Source organism: Drosophila ananassae, chromosome 3R, assembly GCF_017639315.1.
Source record: "Drosophila ananassae strain 14024-0371.13 chromosome 3R, ASM1763931v2, whole genome shotgun sequence".
Taxonomy (NCBI): domain Eukaryota; kingdom Metazoa; phylum Arthropoda; class Insecta; order Diptera; family Drosophilidae; genus Drosophila; species Drosophila ananassae.
In genome coordinates, this window is record NC_057930.1 from 12,289,665 (window position 1) to 12,311,411 (window position 21,747).

Here is a 21,747-nt window from a genome sequence, read left to right on the forward strand (position 1 = left end):
TGGCCTGGGTGGATATTGGTGTTTTTTGATTGTGGCGGCTATTGCTGGCAATTAAATTACGATTTGTGGCGGATGCAACGCTGGTAATTTGCTCTTTTGCCAATATAAAATGTAATTAAACTTGCCAAAAGCTGCGTAACAGGAATCTTTTTTGAACTTTGCGCCAACTGTTAACTTAACAGTGCTGTTAAATTGGTATATTTTTGGTATATACTTGTTGGAACTTCTTGGTTTACTACCATGGAATTAAACGTACAAATTTTAGGAATTTAAAGGGTAAATTGAGATTAAATCTATTTTATATCGTAAAAATACTAGAAATTAAATTTGCCGCGCAAGAGTGTGACCAACAAGAAAATAAATGGATCTACTATATTCGAAAAATAGTATTAATGTAAATAAAACCCTAATTTTAATTACGGTCATACTTAACAGTCTGTTAAATGTCTGTTAAAACAGATGTTTTGTCTTAGACGCGTAATAGCCTGTTATATTTTGTTTTGCAGTCTAATCAGTAATTACCACCTCAAGGCGTCATTTTTTGTATTAAACAAAGCACTTTAAAATTAAATAATGCTGAAACTATAGAGAAAGCAGCCAGTTGCAGCTGTTTTTGTTCGAAGTCAAGCGGAGTAAATGATCACAAAGTTGAGCGGGCAAACTCCACACCCTAAACGGGCAACACACACTTAACACACCCAGAAAACTACAGAATGCCATCGAAAGATGACACCGAGAGGCTCCTGGACAGCACCCAGGATGAGGAACGTGATATCGGAACGGAGGACAGTTTTGTACCCGCCTTCCGACCACAGGATCACCAGCAGCCGTACAACCTGGCGGATGAGCGATATTTGCACGAAAGAACCCAGGATGAAGTCGTCCTGGTGTCCAATGAACCCACCAGCGGAAGACTCTTCACCTATATTGTTTTCTATCTATTGGGCATCGGAACAATGACACCCTGGAACTTTTTTGTGACGGCGGAAGATGTAAGTCAATGTTAATGAATTGTGGAAATTTTCCAGATAGCCCGCATCTGAAACTGTTCTTTGGACACCATATGGATCTGGGACAAGCGCAAATCTAAGTAACGCTCGGCTTATCAGCATTGTTTTGCTTTTATGAATGCGACGTCGCCGTCGCCTTTGAGACGATAACTCTTTTTAGCTTTTCTTTGTACTTTTTTGCTGACTCAAACCTAACCCTTCCGCTGTCTCTCTCTCTCTCTCTTTCCCTTTCTCACAGTACTGGAAGTACAAATTCCGTAATACCTCGATTAATGCCACCGATCTGGATGAGGAACTTACCCCGCTCCAAAAGAGTTTCACCTGTGATTTGGCATTGACGGCCACTATTTCGGGAACAACTTTCCTCCTACTCAATGCCATTTACGGGCATCATGTCTCCCTGCGCACCAAGATGCTGGGCACCCTTTGGATGATTCTGGTCTTGTTTGGGATAACCACAGGTTTCGTGGAGATCAATACGGACAAATGGCAGGAGCAGTTCTTTTTGATAACCCTTGTGATTGTGGTACTGCTGAATAGTAAGTATTAGTTACAAATCTAGCAAATCTTTATGACAATCTTATTTTTGTTTTTCAGTTTCGGCTGCTACCATGTCAGGAGCTTTATACGGAGTAGCTGGCTTGTTTCCCTCCGAGTTCATCACAGCCGTAGTCAGTGGACAGGCTCTTGGTGGAATTCTTACAGCGCTGGCTTTCATACTCGTTCTCGCATTTGACACTGGACCCAAGACTACTGCCTTTATATTCTTTATTTTTGGTGGGGCCCTCATCCTGCTCTGTATCATGTGCTATGTGATCCTGGCCCGCAAGCCATTTTTTAAGTATTATCTGGAAGGTGGCGACAAGTACAAGGTGATTAGTGCCGTGCCCTCGCACAGTCCCAATGACGGAGCCGAAGGTGTGCCCTTAGAACCGATAATGCGTCAGGTGATGTCGAAAATCTATTTACATGCCAGTTGCCTGGCATTGTTGTATACCACCACGCTTTCCGTCTATCCAGCGGTTACAGTGCTCATGCAATCGGAGTACGGCCACAGCGAGTGGACAGGTAAGTCCGGGGATAGTTCCTTGAAACATTTTACTTTAAATCCTATTTCAGATGTCTACTATCTACCGGTGGTCAACTATCTGTTCTTCAATTGTGGTGACTACTTTGGACGCCTGCTGGCGGGATGGTGGGAGCGACCGGTGAATCAAGGCACTTCTTTGCTCATTACCGTCGTGCGCATGGCCCTCATTCCTTTCTTCTTGTGCTCCAACACCAGTGAGCACCAGTTCCTGCCCACTTTGGTCAAGCACGACTTCACTTTTATCGCCATGATAATCGTATTTGCCCTGTCAAACGGCTATCTGACCAATATACTGCTCATATCGGCGCCAAGGAGTGTGAAGCAGCACGAGAAGGAATTGGCTTCGTCCATTATGGCCGCTGCCTTGAGTTGTGGCATGGCGGTGGGATCCCTGCTCAGCCTGGTCTTTGTTCAGATGCTGTGATACCTTGCCCGGAATTTTAACGAGTCTGCAAATGGTGCCTTAGAAAATAATAGAATCTAAAGGTTATATACTTTTATGTTACCTGATCTTCATTTCATATCATTAGCGCTTAGTGTTTTTTATGTCCCGACCTTTTCCCTAATCTAATTCATTTGGATTTTGTCTATTTTTTAATCAAATGTTTTAAGCAAATCGAAACTTGAGATTCTTGTTTGTCAGTTTGTTCTAATCTTATCTATAGGGCTAACAATAAGATTATGATTTTGTCAAGGTGCTTCCAGCCGACTTATTTGTATGAAAAACAGGCTATAATTTCTTTTGGTTTAACGTTTATTTTTAGGATTTCTTGCGGATCACAACAACAATGGTGATTAATTTTATTACTTTTTTATTTAGACATTTTTTTTATCGATTTATCTAATGAACTCCATTGTAAACACTGACTGTTTGACTTCAATTGATTTAAAATGTACAGATTAATTGTTTTTTAACCGCCCTGAACTGTAAAGAATGTAGTAAATCGATTAATCTCTTAATTGTTTGATATTGTAATTGTTAAATTTTGTAATAGTTAAATCAAAGCTGGATGTTTTAAATCATTTTACAATTTTAAGTCAATTAAGTTGAATAGTTATAGATTTACTTAAATATACATTAAAATTATACAAATAAAATATAAAAAAAATGGCAGATCTTTCTTTTTTTCAAGGTTTTCAGATTTTGTAAGATTTTCTTTGATATTTTGCAGTTTTGTTTGGGATTCTAGGAGAGAACAGCTCATTACGTAGTCTTATCCAGTATACGTGACGGGCGCCCCAAAATATGCTATATTTTTAGATGTTCTTCGAGAACCACGAAACTTACAGGACTTTAATCCTTCATAGAAATCATAGAAATTTTACAAAATTGGAAACATGTTTAAAAATCTAAAAATTCGGAAAAAACTCTTGAAAACTCTAAAAAAAACCAATTACATTAGCTATAGCATAGGAAAACCATATTTAAAAGGATATAATAACAAAGTTTCTTTTTAATATTTTAAATTCTATTCTATTGAAATCGATTTTATGTAATCTTGAAAATTACACTCTGGGCAGGGCATGTTTTAGTTGCCATATTATTTTGTTTAAAGTTATTTTCATGATTTAAGTGAACGTTACGTTAAATTCTTGCTAACATCAAGAGTTTAGTTTCTGGTAATAATTATTTGGTAAGTGCCTTGGCAATATTATTGCAACAATGGGGTTCCTCGATACATATGTATGCAGATCTTTTCTGTATATAACTCTAGGGTAAATCTAAACATTTATTTAACTAGTTTAAGTTATTAGGCAACAACAAATTCGTTAGTTGCACTGCTCAAAACTTATTCTTTTCTCCACACTTCCGTTATGGCCTAAATGGGGTCTTCCGTACTAGAGATCCCCTTTTTCATTATTCCTTTCCATCGACAACTAGCGCCACTTTTCCTGGTGTTTGACACCGATTTTTGCTTTTCAATTTAAATTTCATTTTCGTATAAGTTTATGTTCTCTTTTTTATCGTAAACTTAGCTTAAAAAATACACACGAACAACGAACAGCGATTAAAGCCTTTTTGTTTAAAGTTGGAAATAGATTTGGGAAGTTGGGAAATTTGGGAAATTTGGAGATGGGCGCATGCAAAAGATAAGGATATAGGATATAAGGATAATTAGCTACTACAACAATAACAGCAAGAACGTTTTGAGGAGAAAGCTAATAACAACAACAACATCGACAGCACACAGATACAGATGCAGGATACAGTTTGGATCGAGTAATGCTTACATACGTACAACACCAAAACTATTTCGAATTAATGCTTGAGTTCTCTACTATGTTTATATAATTATGATTCATTATGTTCGAATGCTGCACTGCTGCACTTGGATTTAAGTCAAGCCAATTACACTGAGATTACGCATTGAGATTAGACACCGAACTTGAGACGATAGACAACGATAGACGATGTAGTTATTAGTAGGGTAGTAGGGTTTTGGGGAAACACACACATACAGCATATAGCTTATAGCATATAGGATCTATAGCTATTAGCTACCAATTATCTGGATATTGCTTGCTTACTATGTGGGATATATGTTTGTAATATCTGATGGGATTGGAACAATCATCTTACTATGAAAACTACGACACACGATCACAAAAAATTACAACATCAAATTGGGAGTTTTTTTTTTGGGGGGTCCAGACCTCGTTCCCTGTTTTCGATTTTCAATTTTTCATTAGTTTCATTGATTATTTATTTTGTATTTAGTTTTTTGTGGGAGAGAGGTTCTTGATCTCGCGTCGGTTTTTGAGTAAGTAAGTATGGGGACAATTACAACATCTAAGGTGGTTCTGCCGTCCAGTGAAATGTACTTTCAACTTTTGTTTTGATTATTCTCATTAGTGTGTTCGTTAGAATTACGTTTACTCGTATTTTGTAATGTGTTTTTATATTTTTGGGGCTATGTTTGAATTTTGGATTTAGTTACAAGGCAGCTTGGGCTTATTTTTTTCGTTCTCGTTCTCATCATTCCAATTATGTTTTCGATTTTATTACTAAAGGAGTGGGGTGGTGTCTTTTCTTTAATCTGATCTACAAATAAGAGCTTAAGTTTGCATATTTTAATAATTTTTTTTTGTATTTTTGATTGTCTTGAGACTGCGGCCTGAGTTCACAGTTTGAGAGTCATGGGTCTCCTCCAACCTGTTAACTGCCGTTTCAGTTTTTTCATTTTGGTTTTTTTTTTTTTGGTTTATATCCTTTTTGGTGTTGTAGGTTGTGTGCGACATCGTCTGTGCATGTGTGTTCGTGTGTGTATGTGTGTCGGAGAAAAAAAGAGAAAAGGTGCGCGGGTAGGGGGTTTTATTTTAAACAATTCAAAATACGACTTTATTGGAGCTTCTTTCGTTAAAAACTAAATAAACGTAAAAGAAGTGACTAAAAACAATCAAGATAATAAATAGCTACCAACCGGAAATAATAATTGACTAAGTGTTGGCCTAGACTTGTGCCTGGCATCCGCGTACACTTCCGTTTCCGCATCCGCCATTGTGCGCACGAGATTCACTTTACAGTGTTTTTTTTTCTCCTTTTTTTTTTTGATTTTGTGCGAGAGCCTTAAACTAATCGTACCAGTTACATATAAATTAAATGAGACTATAAACTGATTATAAAAAAGAGTAATACACACAACCACAATTAGCATTTAGATAGATCGGAGCACTTGTACCCCTTCCGAAATAAATATATATCTTGTATATATATCTGTATATACTAAGAGTTATCTCTGTTACGTTTTTTTTTTTGCTTAAATAGACACTCAGAGTTTCAGCGAAGTTCATATAGGAAGAAACCATACGGTTCGACAGGGTTATCCGTACATGCATAGCACGGAGTGGAGTGCACTCTGCAGATACATTTTACGGATAGACTACGGCTACAAGTTCATCATACATGCGAGATAGTTACAACTAGTTTGTTCAGTTAGAAAAACGCGATTCGCTTTGGATTACACTTATCGGGCTTAGGTCTCTGGAAGGCCCTAAGTTCTATACTTTAGTCGAGGTCAGTTCCCATCCGAAAAAAACAGGGGGAGTGTGCTGGGAATACGCATCCATACTCCGCCGCAGCGACTTCTTCACTTAAACTCTACGAAGACTTTAGACTTAATTCTTTTTTTCTCTATGTTTGCTTTTTGGGCAAATACTGAAGACTAACAACTTGTAGAACCACACAAACTTAATCCTAGAAATAGTTGGGGGCGGGCGGGGACGAAAATCCGGAAGACCGGAGAGAGATTTATGTTTTCATCTCAGCAGCGCCCGATATACTATTGTGCGATTTGGCCGGCGAGATTCCGCCTCCGCCAACTGCTCCCGCTTCCAAATTCAGGGTGAGATTATTGCCCGCTGATCCGGTGCTCCCGGTGCAGCCATGATGGTGGGGTCCATGGAAGAGCACCAGAAAGCCACTGCTAGAGACACAGTTGCGGGACTCGGCGTCCTTGTCAAGGATTTGACGGGCCTATGGGGTTAAAGGGATAATGAATTTGTTTTATGGATAATATTTTTTAAGAGATCCTCACCTTTGAGCGATGTTCTGTCAGGGCATTCCTCACGGACTCATGCTGCTTCTGTAGCTCATCGTTTCTTCGGTCGAAAGTCTGCTTCAGACGCACTCGCTCCGCCACTCCACGCTCCACCACAGAGCTGGCCACCTCCCGCTTCATTCTGGAAGAGAAATGGTTTCAATTCCTCATAATCTTCCTCCAATAGAAATATCTCTTAACCCACCTGACCAGCTCATCCCTATCCCTGTGAACCGTGGCCAGAGTCTTGACCTCATTGCGCCGTGCCTCCTGCAGCTGGTGCATCACCTCGCCGGTCACCTTGTCCAGAGAAGCCTTCAGCTGCTTCACCTGTGATGTTTGCGAGGCCTTCAGCACCTTCTCCGCAGCAGCATAGATGGCCTCGTGATACTTCTCCTGCAGTTCCCTGTATTGCGTAGTATACTCCCGGCAGGCACTGCGTAACCGGCTCTCCTGGGTGACTCCGTCTTTGGAGGTAGTGCTGCCACCGGCCAAATCCTCGCCAGCATCGGCGGCTGTGCCGACACTCTCCTCACTGCTGTCGCCCAGATCCAGGGGGCAGGCGGGGATCTCCACACTGGGTTCGCTGTTCGGAGAGAGACAATTACTAATTTCAAATGGCGTCATCTGGCACTATTCCACATCTGCAAAGGCCACGTCCGAAAACTTACAGACTCTTGTTGCTCAGCCGCTTTACCAGCTTATTGGGGATCGCGAACTTGGGCTTCTTGCCCTCCAGGGGACTCGACTTCTGCCCGGCGATCTTGACCTTCTCCTTGTCGTGCTTCTTGCGCATCGACTCCAGCTTCTTCTCCATCTCCAGGCGCTTCTCCTTGACGGACTTGTGGTCGAGAATCTTTTCCAGGGGCTCTGCAATCACCAGGTCCACATCGAACTGCGACGACTCCACCTGACGGATAGAGGTGGACACTGATTGGTCCAGGGAGTGCTGATGCTGGATGCTGGGTGCCACAATAGAAGTACTATCGTCGCCGCCACCAACTCCCCGAATCCCGTCCGGACGATCGGCGGCATCCCGGAAGTCCACACTCATGGCAGCCGCCGCCGAGATGCTGGCCCGGTGCTTGGGCGAGGTGGCTAGCGATTCCACCGGACGCAGCTCCTTCTTCTGGCCACCTACTTGGACGAAAACGACTGGAGGATCAGAGAGTATCGAGCAGGAAACGGATTGGGGGCAGAATCAAAAATACAAAGGTGGTGCAGGTTTTTATTTTTATATTTTGTGTGTCCGTCAACCGTTTTTGGAGTGGGTGTAGGTAGGTGTGTGGTTTGGTTGGTTGGTTGTTTGATTGGTTGTTTGTTGGGTGGATGGGTATATAGGTTGGTGTTTGTTTGAGGATTGTTTGTTTGTTTGTTTGTTTTAACCAAATCCATAAATCCAAAAGTTTAACCGAAAGTTACATGAAAAAGTTATCGAAAAGAAAAGTAGAAAGAAAAGAAGATTTAAATTAAAATTGCTAATCAAAGGGGTTGGAGTTGTGCTAACCCAGAGTGGTGCTCATCTATCCTCACGACTACTCACACGACTTGGACAGATCCTCATCGGCATTGGCCACCGCATCCGTTTCATCCGTCAGCACCGACAACTGAATGTCTCGCTTCTCCAGCTCGCTTTGGTACTTGATGGGATTGGCCAGAGCCTCGGCGAAATTGGACAGATCATCGGGCACATAGTCCTTGACCACCACGCACAGGAACAGGGAGGCCAGAGCTATGGGCTGGCCCACCTCCGACCGGAGGTTCACATGCCGGTAGCCCGGGCATAGCCCAATGACAGGCAACACCCGGTGGCCGATCAGTTTCCCGCCCTCCTCGTAAGCCGCGATCCGGATGCTGGCCAGTTCCGGCAGAACCACCTTCTTAAATACAAACGGATCCTCGTCGTAAACCGGATTCATGCCATTGTCTCGGACCGTCTTGGTGCGGAACTTCTTGCGCACTGTGTCCGCCGGCAGACCATACATGTCCACCTCCACGAAGGTGTTCACCCTCTTGTCGGTGAGGAATTGTCCGGACAGAACCGTAATGGAAACAGTGCCTGCTATGATGCCATCCACAGTGCTCTCGGCAAAAGGATCCAGCCGGCGATCGGAGCGTCGCATGAACTCCGGCTTCAGTAAGTAACCAGATCGGGCATTGTACTCGAAGATTCCCAGGTTGAGCTGCATGGCCAGGTCGAGGGTTTGAAAGTTGAGGGCCACCAACTGGCATCCGGCATTCCAGAACAGCTGAGGCATGAAGTTGGAGCTGTCGAATCGGGTTCCGGCCGGATAGACGCGGGAGAGCTGGTGCTTGTTGTAGTTCACAAACTCGATGGGTCGCTCTTTTAGCAGGGTGGTGGCCTGTTTCTCATCGAACGAGGACATCTCATAGCACCGGTTCTTCTCTAAAAGGATAATAAAAATTATAATATATCCTTTTCAAGTCTTAGTTCCACTTACTTTCCGCATTCTCGAATGAGCTAAAGTGTATGGGCTGGACATAGTTGACCAACGCGGAGATCTCGGCTCCAGCTTCTGTCTCCTTCTGGGCCTTATCCGGCGGCGGTTCGTTGCCACTGGGGGGATTGGGGGTGGTGTTGGGCAGGGATTCGTCGTCCGAGGAGCTATCTGAATCGGAGGAGCCGGTGCTGTCCTTGGAGCTCTGCCGGATTTGCTGAAAAGAGTTCAAAAGATTTATTTAAAGGGCGAATGCATTTCTTGAAGCTACTATTAGGTCACCACCCGAGAAACCCGGAACTATTAAATTGCATGTCATGGCAGTGCAGGACCCGGAATGGCAGATGACATATGAAACCCATTATTATGTTGTGCGGTTATCGCAGCCAAGAAACCCTTTACCCATTCCGAGCTATGCACCTAGGAAAATTCTATGGTTTTGTAAATAATTGGAAACCTAAATGGCTCCTTAATTCTTTACTAAAGAAGTGGTTCTCCTTTTTTATGGCCTCATAAATTTTGTTAAAAAACTCTACTCCTTCTTAAAGATGGGATTCTGCAGTAAATAATCAAGTTCGTTGGGATTTTCCGCAAGTGCAAGGGCAAGAAAGTGGCGCAGATTGTATTACCCCGTTTGTGGCATTCAAAAGGACCTAAAGGGGACGTGGAACAGAATGCATTGTTGGGCATTGAATTAAGTTTACGATACGACGACAGCCAGGACACGGCGGTCTGTGGTCCCGAGCTTCCGCTTGCCATTTCGCCCATGGCCCTTCCATTCCAGCCATCCCAATGGAATCACGTCACTCCGGAATCGATTTATAAAACCCCAACAATTCCGGCTGCCAATGTGAGTGGCCATAATGGGAACATGTGGCCAAAACCGGAGGCCAAGACCACCCAGCCGAATCCCCAATGAACAAATGAGCCCAAAATGCACAGCAGCATCCTGGGCGTGTGTTTGACTTCCATTAGCATTTATTATGCAACACGACCATTAAACCTAAACCCCTGGCCATTAGACATGAATAAAAAAAGAGAAGAATTTAAAACCATAAATAATAACGCTGCACTAATGGCCAGGGCTAAGCAATTAAATTAAAATGCATCGGAAGGGTATGAGATTTGGGCAAACATTTAGCCAAATTAGTTTCGGTTTTCCATTCAGGTTGCGTTTACTTTTGGGGGCATACCAACCCCTTGTGGGCCGGGGCTTCGTTTTGATTACTGTATGCGAATCCTAGTGGTCATGGTAAATTCTGATTAGTGAGCATATCGTGTGTCAGTAGTTCTCCCTCCTGGCCCACTTGGCATTTCCATAGTTTACAGTTCGTTGACTGTCCCAGGCCATCAAACATCAGTCATTCCCATGCTCCACGTTCATATTCCCATTGCCAGCCACATCCATAGCCACATCCATATACACATCCACTCTATTTCATTCATTTCCACACTTTCATTTATAACTTTTTGCGGTCCTGCCACAAACTCAAACATTGGGAGAAATAAAAGGAACTTTTAATCTTTAAAATTGATGCATATGGAGTTTAAAAAAAGGATATACATCAAAGATATAAAATATATTAAAAGGGAATATAGTTTTGTTATCAAAGTTTAAGAGCTTCTGCGAATAGTTTAAGTTTCTTGTATGGAAACTTTTTATTTATCCTTAGAATAATTTCTAAATAGAAACATTTGAAGTATTTCATGCAGTTTTCTCTTATAAAGTTTTCTTAAATTTCCAGAAAATATTAAGCTATATTTAAGGATAGAATGAATTGAAACCTTACAAAAATCCTTTTGAATATTATATAAAAAATAATTATGTGATAGGAACAAGTTACAAGTTACAAGGAAATGGAAAGAAGAATCCTTAGGATTATCAATACCAGCTTTAATCCAAGTAACTTATCATATCGATAATTATTATATATATAATTATAACCCTATAAAAAAGTACCTAAAATTTCTTCAAGTACAGCACTATACCATTATCCTTTCGTGTGCCTGTCATCATGATTATTAGGAATGCAAACAGAGCAGTCCGATGACAATCATCATTATCCTGAACATCAGTGTTCCAGGAACAACAGCAAACAGAAAAACAAATCAGCCGAGCAAACAAAGGCTCGGGACATATATCTTCATATGCATATGTACGTAAATATATATATAAAGGATGTATAGAGCATTTAATGCAATTACAGGCACGATATGACTACTGCCACGCCCACAAAAACAATAATGAATGGTTATGTGCCTGCCCTTTGACCTTTTTATCACTTCGTATTTTACTCTGAATATAAGAAAAAATAAAAAGAGAACAAAACTCACTTGCAATGGCGGTGCATGTCCTGTGCCAATGTCTCCGTTGGCCGTGCTCCTGGCCACGCCCCCCTCCTCGTGGGCGGCCACTTGTTGCGCCGCCTTTGCGTCCACTGTCGAAAGTAAAAAAAAAAAAACATGAATATATATTTAAAATGGAATTTAATATTGAAAGACCATTAAGGAAATGGCATTTCAGCGAAAAAGTCAAATTGCCGATGGCTTTTAAAAAACAGTTTCAGCTTAATGGAATATAATAAAAGTAATAAAAATGTTATTTATATATATGCAGTGTGTATGGGCTTCAATCAAATTACGAGAAGGAGGCTGGGCGCCCAAGGATCGTGGGCATAACAGCTGGGATCTGGCAATTGCATCCTGGGGGCCAAAGTCATTTGCATTTATAAATTGGCTTTTTGCAATTCATGAGCTAAATGTCATCCGGCCAATGCAAACAGGATGTGCCTGTCGGAGGGTGGGACACTGAAGGGGTTGGCAAGGAGTTGGCAAGGATGCGGTCACTACAAAATGGCGACAAATATCGGGTCCTCGGGAGACTGTCATGCAGCTGTGCATGCAAATAGCTCCTGCAGGATCTCCTTCTTTTGCCAAACAATTTATAAACGAAATTTGCTAGAAAGTTGGAGAAAAAAAGTTTTCTTTGGAAAGTTTTTTTTTTTTTGTATTTCTCGTGATTGAGTCGAGGGAGCATGACATCCAGGACTCGTTGAAACTTTTAATTTTAGCCAAACATATTGTTGGCTTACAAGCCAACAAGAGCCAAATAGCCGGGAGTGTCTGCTTATTTATCAGAAAATTACGTTCAATGATTGGAAAGGAGGAAATTTTCGGAAACTTCCAGGCATGTTTGCATATTGAAAAGGGCAATTTTAATCAAATTTGATTTAGATTCAAATTTAGAAAGCTTTTAGTCACGTTACTCAGATTTTAATGGCATATAGATGGTATATATTTTTATTATTTTGGCTATAATAGAGTTGGCGTTTAATTAATTAGCTTGGCCTGGTTTCAATTCCCATCTAGTTGCCATTAAAACCCAATTTAATATTTCCATTTTAGAGTCTGTAATTATAATTGCGAACTATAAGCTTTTTAGAATTAAAAAAACAAACTCAAATTTTAGAAATATGCAAAAGTTAGCTAAACTTTGCTTTCAATTATAAAGCAACCACCGTATCCTGCATCCTGTACTCAGTATCCTGTAGCCAGTTCATTAAGGACACCCCCTTTTTCTGTGCCCTCATCGAATTTGTTATTCCTTGCCAGTCTTTCTGACTGACTGGGGAACTTTTAGCCAGAAAACTGGCTTACAGAGCAGCTGCTGCGTGTGCGGAGCTAATTTGCATTTTTCATAGACGATAGAATCGGAAGGGAGTGGGGGCATCTAGCAATGTGCTCCTGCCCCGTAACATATGCAACAAAAACAACCAAAAACACATAACTCAGACCACATTACGCATACGCCATGTGGCACCGCTCTCACCTGAATTCGCCGCCGTCAATTTGTTGCTGGCTGCCGGTGTACCGCCCACCTGGCCCGCTCCGCCCTGCGGCTTCTTGTGGTGGTGATGGTGATGATGATGGTGGTGCTTCTTCTTGTTCTTAATTATGATCTTGCGTCGCAGCATCGCCGGCGGTGGCAGGTCCACATTTGCCTCCAAAGGATGCGAATCGAGGGGCTTGTCGAGCAGCATATCGCCAAATATTTCACGGCAATAGTTTGCAATTTTGGCCTAAAAAGAGGGGTAATGGGAGAAGGTAGTGGTGAGTTGGAGGGAAAATAAATGAGCTGGCATTAAGTACTAGTGCCTAGTGACTTGTTAACTATCTGATAACTGCAAGTTGATGGTTACCCATTTCCCAGAATCAAAGTTTCTCGTTTAATGAAGGAAGGGAAATTAAAATGGTTTCTATACACTTTAAAGAAAATAATATAATGAAAACTGTTTATTTTCAAAGCAGTTTCTATCCCCAAAAAAGTTGAAAAAATTAATTTTATTTTTAAGTTATTCAGAAAGAACCACTCTTCTCTCAAAGTTAGCTTTGTTTATATATTATTCTAACAATTATTAACTATTTGGTTACTACATTTTTTCCCTCTGTGTAAGGACAATTACTCCACCTATCATATGTTGTGCTCCTTGCTGCCATAAGCTTGCTTTCTGGCACGTGGCCTCTCCTGTCCTGTCGGTTGCCTGACTTTCCTTGTTACCTGTGCCTGTTCTCCCAATGGGAAATTTAGTTTATATTACTACTTTTAATGGTTAAACTTTAGCCTCTTGTTGGCGGATGAGTTCTGGCTGGTATCCTGCCAACCTGCTATCCTGCCCGACCGCTTTCAGGCCGTAAAAACTTTGCCTTTTGTTATTATCTCGGCCGTGGAGCTTAAGCAGCCGGCAATTACCTTTCGAGTGGCTTCTGAGATTCGTTCGCCGACGGACGACTCCCTTCATGGTCTTTAAGTAATGTTTTCGGACTGGAGGACTCAAGGACTCAGGGACTCGAGGCACAAGGACTCCAAGGACTCTCCCGTGTGTGCCATGTTTTCTTGTTGTTGTTTGTCTTTCGGCGGAATGATGGATTAGGGTGATGAGTGAAGGATTTGGCTGTTGTTTTAGGACAAGTAACTTTTTCCACCCGCACTTCTCAGTTTTTTTTTCTTTTCTACCCAAGGTGTACTAATATTTGCTACATTTTTTAGATTTAAAGGATTCACTTTTTTAGTTACCTTGGCCATTTAAATTTCTCTTTAAAATCCCATTTCTTAACCCTCCCAAAAAACTAATCTCTTTTCCATTTCCCAGGTACTGGCTGAGAGTGATTAAAATTCATAAAAGAAGTAGCTTGCAGAGCTCTAATTTTTTTCTCCATTTCATCTCCTGTTTGCTCACAAAGGGAAAATGTTGCCAAAAATTGTGGACTATGTTCTTACCTGTTGCCGGGGATTGCAGTGATTCTCAAAGCTCAATATCACAGGGTATTCGGATGTTTTAAATGCACTCTCTGCGATGGCCTCCAGCACGTCCTTGGCAAAGATTTCCGGGACGAACGTGTAGCCATGGACGATGACCGGCTCCTCGGTGCGTCCATTCCAAAAGTCCAGCTCAACGCATCTGCAACAAAAGCCAGTTGACAATTGTGAAAGTGGTAACAGAAAATGGCAATTTCCCCGCTTTTCCCCCATTTCTCTTTCTCTGTTTTTATCTCTGTGTTCTCGCTTTGCTGTCATTTCCCATTTTCCTTTTGGCTGTAAATCGCAGGCAAATGGTAAAAGGGAAATGGAAAATGGGAAAATGCATTCTGACAGCTGGGCAAGCGGAGAATAAACGCAAAGTAACAGCTTCTGCGTCAATAAATTTTGTGATGTGTGCATCGTTCATCCGGCATGGCCATCATCAGCATTCAGAATCATTACTTGCAGGGTAACTGAGTGTACACTCAAAAAAAAGTTGTTTAATGATAGAGGTTTATTCTAGTTTTATGATTACTAACTTTTAAAGTGCTTTATTTTATGTTTGCCTCAAGTTTTTTTGCTCTAAAGTTAGTGTTCTAGATCTCTTTGGTTGAGTATTAAATTTTTTAATAAATATTGAAACTAGAAATTAGCCCAAGAGAAAAACTATTAAAAAGTTTTTTTTTTTAAATAATTTCTTTTACAAAAAGTATAGGTGGCTCAAAGTGTCTTAAAGGATACAGTCCTCCTCAAAAGTATCCAAGTTATTTGTTTGCAATTAATATGTTGTTTGTAGTGAAATTTAACTTAATTTTTAATGCATAAATTCTCTGTTAAACATTTAAATAAATTTTTAGTTAAATTAAACTCAAATAAAATACTAAGAAAAGCCAACCAAAGACCTTACTTTGCTGAATAAACAAAAAATACGTGACCAAAAGCCTTGCAGAAACTTTGGAAAAATAAAATAAATTAAGCCTGGCAGGCCAGCCACCTGCTTGTTTTGTTTTTAAAGCAAATAGTTTATATATTATCAAAACAAAGTCTAATATTTACGCTTCATGCCTCGAAATGAAATTTGTTTTGCAGTGCAGTGGCACGGTGGCAGACCATGGCAGATGCTGAGCCACAGGAACTGCACCTGATGCACGCACTCACAGGACTACAGAATGGAAAAAGAGGCCAGGGGGAGTGAGTTTTTAAATGTGTGTTGTGAAGGTCATGCCACAGATGAAGGTCATGGCCAGCCAGGCAACCATCCAGGCAGCTCCATCCAGTGACCACTTCAATTGCGTCATTTCACTTCGCATTTCACAGCCCATATCCGCCAGATCCGCAATATCCGCATCCTGCCACACTCACCTGCAACCCGCCAGGAGGCACTGCCTATAAATCTCCACCGAGGACTTGCCCGTCAGCTGATGTCCTGTCAGGTAAGTGTTGTGCGAGGAGTTGATGAAGTAGTGCGAGAGCGGCTGGTCCATGTCGTCGCAGAGATCCAGCTTATTCGGCGCCATTATGGGATTGTCGTCTCCCATGAGATACCTGTACGGAAAGCGGAAACGGAAACAGCAGTTACCAAGGGGATTATTTCAAGGTGTCTTAAATGGTAAACTTGATAGGTAGTTCTCTAGGATGCTCTAGGACTAGGACTAGAACTTCCTGCGTGCGAAAAGTCGCTGTCGAGGATGCTAAGCCGTTTACGTCGAAAAAGCTTTCACGAAAGTGTAAACAAACAGGATCTAATGCACTTTTCCAACAAAAATGTATAGTTTTTATACAAAATTACTTATTTTTTGACAGGTTTTCGAGTAAAATATAACTATTTTTGTCTCAAAAAATATTCAAAAAAAATAGGAGTAAGAAATATATAATTTATTCAAGAGAACTTAATACTTAAGAGTTCCTAAAAAAGCAGAAAATTTCCTTATAATATTAAATTTCTTATAATTTCTCTAGGTGTATAATTTGATGAAAATTTCGCAGCTGAAATGTTTGAACGAGTTGCAGCTGAAGGTCGCGTCAGCTTTCGCGATGTCCTTCGCCTCCTTAGCGAACAGGCCTCGCCTCTCTGCCAAGCCAGAGCCACCCACACAATTCATATCCTTATACCCTTTTTGTTTTTTAGTCCCGAGAGCAAACAGTGCAACGTCACCAACACATGCGAATGCATATGCATAGGCACTCGCCTCGAGAGAGCCTTCAAGTGACTCTAACAGGACTAAAAGTACTAACAGCTCTAACAGCTCTCGCCTTGCCCTGCCACTGCCACTGGTGGCGCAGCTTTTGTTTTTGCTTCTAAATCTGCCGCTGATAAGCTGTCACGCCCAGGAGGCAACTCGAGTAGCTGTGTCTGTGTCAGCCACGACCTCTTCCCCCGTGCAACAGCAACAAGTCAGATAGCTTACCTCAAAAAGCCATCCAAACTGAGTTGGCCCTTTTGTGCGTTGAACTTGTTGGGCTCGTACTGCTGAATGAGCTCCTTGGCCCGGGCGGGATTCGCGTACGGATAGAGGATCTCGTTGAGGCGGGGATCGCGCTGCGTCTTGTTGAGGAACTCCACCAGCTGGGTGATGGACATGCACTTGCGTTTCGAGTTGCCAACGCTAGGAATTAAAAGGATATTTATCATCAAGGCCAGTGATTTTTGTAAAATATGTCCAAGAAATAAATCAACTTCTTACATGCTGTCAAATAGTCGCTCCACCTCGGAGCGCTGCGTGAGATATTTGTACAAATTGTAAAAGTCCTCGAATTGAAATTTGGACACCGATATGCTATCGACCTTTCCCGACGGCAAACCGGTCACGTCCAGCGCCTTCTCGACACGTTTGCGATCCTCCTTGTTCTGGGCGAAAAGTTTTATGATGCTAAAGTGGTCACGACCAGAATTGACCAGGACGAAGGATAAAAGAGACAGGACGCCAGAACGGGGCGGACACACGGGGTGGATGGTTGGCAGACAATGCGGTGGTTGGTGTTGATGATGATGTTGTCGTTGTCGTTGGCGGCGTCAGTGATGCATGAGCCACGTTCCAGGAGTGGCCACAATATGAAAGGAGCAGCATGGAAGAAAAGGGAAATTGCGAAATAGAAATTGGCGTAAATTTCAATTTTCAGCTCAACGTCGATGGCTGATGGGCTACACTTAACAAATATTTGTCAAATGCTTCAACGCACAATGCACAAAAGCCAGGAGACCCAATGAGACCCAAAAAAAATGGGAAAAAAAAAATTGAGCTTGCCAAGGACCTCTCCTGGACCTCTGCACATCGTCCGTTGAAAGGACTTTGTTGTCAATTACTTTTTCACCGGTATGCGACCGCTCTTGTCCACCTGCAGGCAGAGCTTGGTGTGGGCCTTCTGCAGGAACATAATCGCCGATCCATTGAGTTGGGCCAGGCTGTAGGCCAGCTTGATGAGACCATCGGACCAGAGCTGCAAAAAGGAATTTAAACGGAAAACGGAGAGGGCTTAAAGCAAAGTGGCACGAAAGCTGAACAAGGATATGCTTAATATTTGTTTAAAGGTCTAGTGCTGTTTGGGTTTTCAGATTATTTGCGAAAGTCCCTGAAACGGCAGGGGGATTACATTTAAATGGAAAGTGTTCTCTGAAAATGTTTTCTGAATATTTAAATTTAAAGGTGAAGTATTTCATTTGAAATTCATCTGGAAGTTGTCTAATAAAATATTAAAGAATAGTAGGTCGTGTTAATAATTCATAAATACTTGCTTTAAGGCACTGTGACACCAAGAAATAGTCTTAAAATTCTGTTTAAAATTATTTCCCTTCAAAAATCAACCTTAACTTTAACAGAAACTCAAATAAACTCTAATTAGAAATAATCAGTCTTTAATGAAACACAGTGCGTATGTGTAATATTACCTGAAAGCCTCAAAGCTCTGCATTTAATTAATCAAACTACACATATGTGCTTGTCGGTGACAACTGGAAACCGACTGACAAGCTTTGATTTTCTCTTATAACTCGAATGGCCTTTGTTGTGGCGGCACACAGGGCGTATGCGTATTTCAGTTAATGATATTCAATCGAGCAGAAAATTGTCCAGCAGTCTTTCCCCCTTTTTTTGGCTGCCATTCAATAATTTTTCCTTCCACGCCACAACTATTGCCAGCACATTGTTTATTTTTCTTCGCGTCTCGATTATTTTTGCGAGCCCAACCGAAATTCCTATTGAAAAGTTTATGAATATTTCGCCATATTCATAATATTCATATATTTTTCTTTTATTATTTCCCTTTGTTTTCGACGGTTTGGGTTGGATTTTGTTTATTTCGGGAATGTCCGCGACGCGTGCCAAAAATAATAACCACAACCACAACGGACCCTGACATGGACGGTTGACCATTGATAAAATAGAACATTGATTTTGGACAAGGTCAGCAGGCCACGACCAAGACCAGGCCAGTGGCAGTGGCAGACAGATCCATCGGCCACTCCCCGGGACGGAAATCAATAAAATACAACAAAAAAAAAACACCGTTGAGTGGTCCATAATAATTTTTTTTACGCGCCTTCGGCAAAACACTAAAAATAACCGAAAAAACAGGCGACATGGCACAGGTGTGTCCCTAGAGAGAAAAAATGGGGAACACATAGTGCACTGGAAGAAAAGTTTGGGCTTTTAAAATGCTTTTTACTAGTACTTTTATTACTTTTACTAAGTTCTTTTTACTAAAGGAGTGCGGGTACTTATAACAGTGGTTCTATAGAGTTAGGTAAAGTTTATAAAATTTACCAAGTCTTTCTCGAAATAAATCAATATGTTTTTTTAATTTTAGCCTGTTTTTGAATATTATTTTTAAGCCTTTTCTTTATCCGATAATATTGGGTTTTGATAAAAAAATGTGTCATGAGATAGTCCTTTGAAAATCCATAGTATTTGAAAGAATTCAAACTCCCATCTTTGAATTCTACCTCTATCTCAATAGAACTATCTATAAGACTAAAAAATCATAAAAAAACTTAAAAATTATTGCTTTTAAAACACTAAACCTTTTCTCGCAGTGCTTAAGAAATGATGACCAACATTATGTCCATCATTAGCGTCGTCGTGGCACATTATACCATACTATACTATGGCCCACTCGACCCAATTCCCCGAATGACTTGGAACTGGGCGTGTATAAGCGGGCCAACACAAATGCTAAATGGTAAATGGCTTTTCCCTTTCGATACTTTTTAGCTGTCAGCCGTTCATTCGAGTCGTCAAGTTGTCAGAGTCGTTTGCCAAGTGGCCACTACGTAATAAGATGGCTAGTTGGCTTGTTGGATGAAAGCCAAGTTAAGAACTCACCTGGGCTATTTCCTTGCGAGTGCAGCAAAAGTTGACGAACGTCATGTTGACAAAATCGGAGCCATGGCACACCGTCACTGTCTTCTCCTCGAGCGTGTCCTGCGGCCCCAGAGTCACAATTTGGCGCAGCTTATTCTCCTGCAATCGAAAGATGAGCGAGCTCGTTATTAATTACCCAACAAAAATTACAAAAATAAAGAAAAGATAGAGAAGATCCGGAGGGGCACACGCGCCAAATGAAGTTTTATGGGCCCTGGGCAGTCGTAAATGAAAGTCATATCCTTGCTGGCTCGCTCTAATCCTGCGAGTGCAACAAAATTCATTTGCCCGCCTCGTAAACCAGTCATAGGATCCCCCGTTCGCGGTCGCAGTCTCTCCCCTAAACTGACCGGGGTGCCATATTTCAATTAAACGGCACAAATGGATTTACGAGCCCGGGAGAACGTGCATTCTTGGCAGGACATTTGGCCAAAAAACCGGATTCAAACGGAGCCAAGCCAAGGGAGGGCCAAGCTGAAATAAACCCGAACAGTGCCACATTTGAAAAATATTCGCACTCAAACTGGGAACTGGGTTATATGCAAATCAGCATGACCCCTTGCTCCTTGCAACAAAAGAAGCCCAGAGAGGAATAACATGGAGATTTTCCAGACAAATGAATATCTTGCCGAGAAATTCTATGGATTTCGGTGTAGAATCTATCTACAAAGGCTTTGCGTTAATTTCTATGCATTTTTAAAGGCATATAGTATATGAAATGTGCTATTTCTTTTATGTAAATGAACTAAATGGAAATTTATATTTATTTTTCAATCTATTTACAGTCTGTATAGGTCCTTTACTATAGAAGGAATAAGGATTAAAGTATATGGCATGTGTTTCTTGATAATTGGATTATTGTTTTCCCCCAGATAGTTTTCAAGAAATTAAATATTTAACTTAATCGCTTTAAGTTCCCTTCTTCGCCTGCCATCGCCATTTAAACAGCCAACTGTTAGGGGCTCAGACCAGGATTACCAAAGTCCTTTTGAATGCATGGCACACATCGTTTGGCTCCGACACAGGACATGGTCACTGCAATGGACTAAAGGACATCTAAGAGAGGGGAAGATTGGTGTCTGAAACGGAAGCCAGAGCATGAATTTGGCATTAACTTTGTGGCCAGCCATGTCTTGGCATTCCGTATTCTGTATTCCGCATTCAGCCATCATCTAAATGGGGGAGAGAGTGGGTGGACGATGTGTTTGTTTGCTGTTTCCTGCTGCGTTTCCGGTCCTGGACTCTTGACAAACTGCCCGAACCGGACCGGACTGGCCCGACCGGGATGGAGGCAGGATGGAGACATCAGCAATGTTATCTTTTGTGCTCGCACATCGAATGCACAAGCTGGGTGAATAAAACTCAGTCGGATGACTTGCCAGGGCTCTTAAATGTCTGAGCTGTCATCTGACCTGAAAGCGCCTTTTGATCGATAGAAAAAGGCAATCAAGGACTTTGGATATATAATCTATATCATAGGCCCACAATTAAATCATTCTTACTCAAAAGTCAGAGATGATAATCCCACTGAAGCTATTTAATTGCTATTTTTAGAGATAAATTATTGAATCCTTTAATAGATCCTTTCTCCCAGTGCATGCAAATGAAGTTTATAATAAGCTTTGCTGGTCAGACTGACTAAGAGGACTAGGCTGAAAGGTTGGATGATGAATCTGAATTTGATCCTCTGGCTGGCTGCTGAGCCGACTAATTGAAAAGCTTCCTCCTGACGGCTTCTCCTGGCGAGGGCCATTAAAGTGCCGTTCTGTTAAGCGGTGATAAACGGGGTTGCCACCTGTTTTGGCTAAAACCGTAATGGATATAGAGGGGGAAGTCCTTTCGAGCTGACGAGCGTGATGATTTGCTTTTAACTAAAAACTAATTCCGACAAATTTTCCCCCCTTATAATAATGCAAATAGCTGTCTGTCTCTCTTTCTATCCTTTCATATCTCTGTCTCTTTCGGCGTACAGGAGGAATCCTGGCACAGGACAC

The 21,747-nt window shown here is 41.6% G+C and overlaps 2 protein-coding genes across 7 annotated transcripts in view; one reads left to right on the plus strand and one right to left on the minus strand.

The window, feature by feature from the left end:
* The first annotated feature begins 414 nt into the window (after positions 1 to 414).
* Positions 415 to 2,727, plus strand: LOC6507456 (equilibrative nucleoside transporter 1). The gene is made up of 4 exons (XM_001965346.4): positions 415 to 992; positions 1,249 to 1,549; positions 1,608 to 2,078; positions 2,130 to 2,727. The coding sequence occupies exons 1-4, from the start codon at positions 714 to 716 to the stop codon at positions 2,522 to 2,524; spliced, it is 1,446 nt and encodes a 481-aa protein (XP_001965382.1). The 5' UTR covers positions 415 to 713; the 3' UTR covers positions 2,525 to 2,727.
* Positions 2,728 to 5,411: 2,684 nt separating this feature from the next.
* The window catches only part of LOC6503337 (1-phosphatidylinositol 4,5-bisphosphate phosphodiesterase classes I and II), a 54,341-nt gene continuing 38,005 nt past the window's right edge, over positions 5,412 to 21,747 (minus strand). For 3 of the 6 annotated variants that reach the window (XM_044716358.1, XM_044716359.1, XM_032455256.2), the window contains 14 exons: positions 19,715 to 19,852; positions 17,701 to 17,834; positions 17,081 to 17,266; positions 16,805 to 17,002; positions 15,759 to 15,941; positions 14,376 to 14,556; positions 12,927 to 13,176; positions 11,432 to 11,535; positions 9,101 to 9,314; positions 8,182 to 9,045; positions 7,310 to 7,793; positions 6,844 to 7,245; positions 6,636 to 6,780; positions 5,412 to 6,574 (listed from right to left, as the gene is read on the minus strand). In XM_044716358.1, the coding sequence (XP_044572293.1) occupies positions 6,350 to 6,574; positions 6,636 to 6,780; positions 6,844 to 7,245; positions 7,310 to 7,793; positions 8,182 to 9,045; positions 9,101 to 9,314; positions 11,432 to 11,535; positions 12,927 to 13,176; positions 14,376 to 14,556; positions 15,759 to 15,941; positions 16,805 to 17,002; positions 17,081 to 17,266; positions 17,701 to 17,834; positions 19,715 to 19,852 (3,708 nt within the window). In that variant the 3' untranslated portion in view covers positions 5,412 to 6,349. The remainder of the gene's footprint in view (positions 6,575 to 6,635; positions 6,781 to 6,843; positions 7,246 to 7,309; positions 7,794 to 8,181; positions 9,046 to 9,100; positions 9,315 to 11,431; positions 11,536 to 12,926; positions 13,177 to 14,375; positions 14,557 to 15,758; positions 15,942 to 16,804; positions 17,003 to 17,080; positions 17,267 to 17,700; positions 17,835 to 19,714; positions 19,853 to 21,747) is intronic. The other 3 variants (XM_032455259.2, XM_032455257.2, XM_032455260.2) reach the window with 3 other exon arrangements.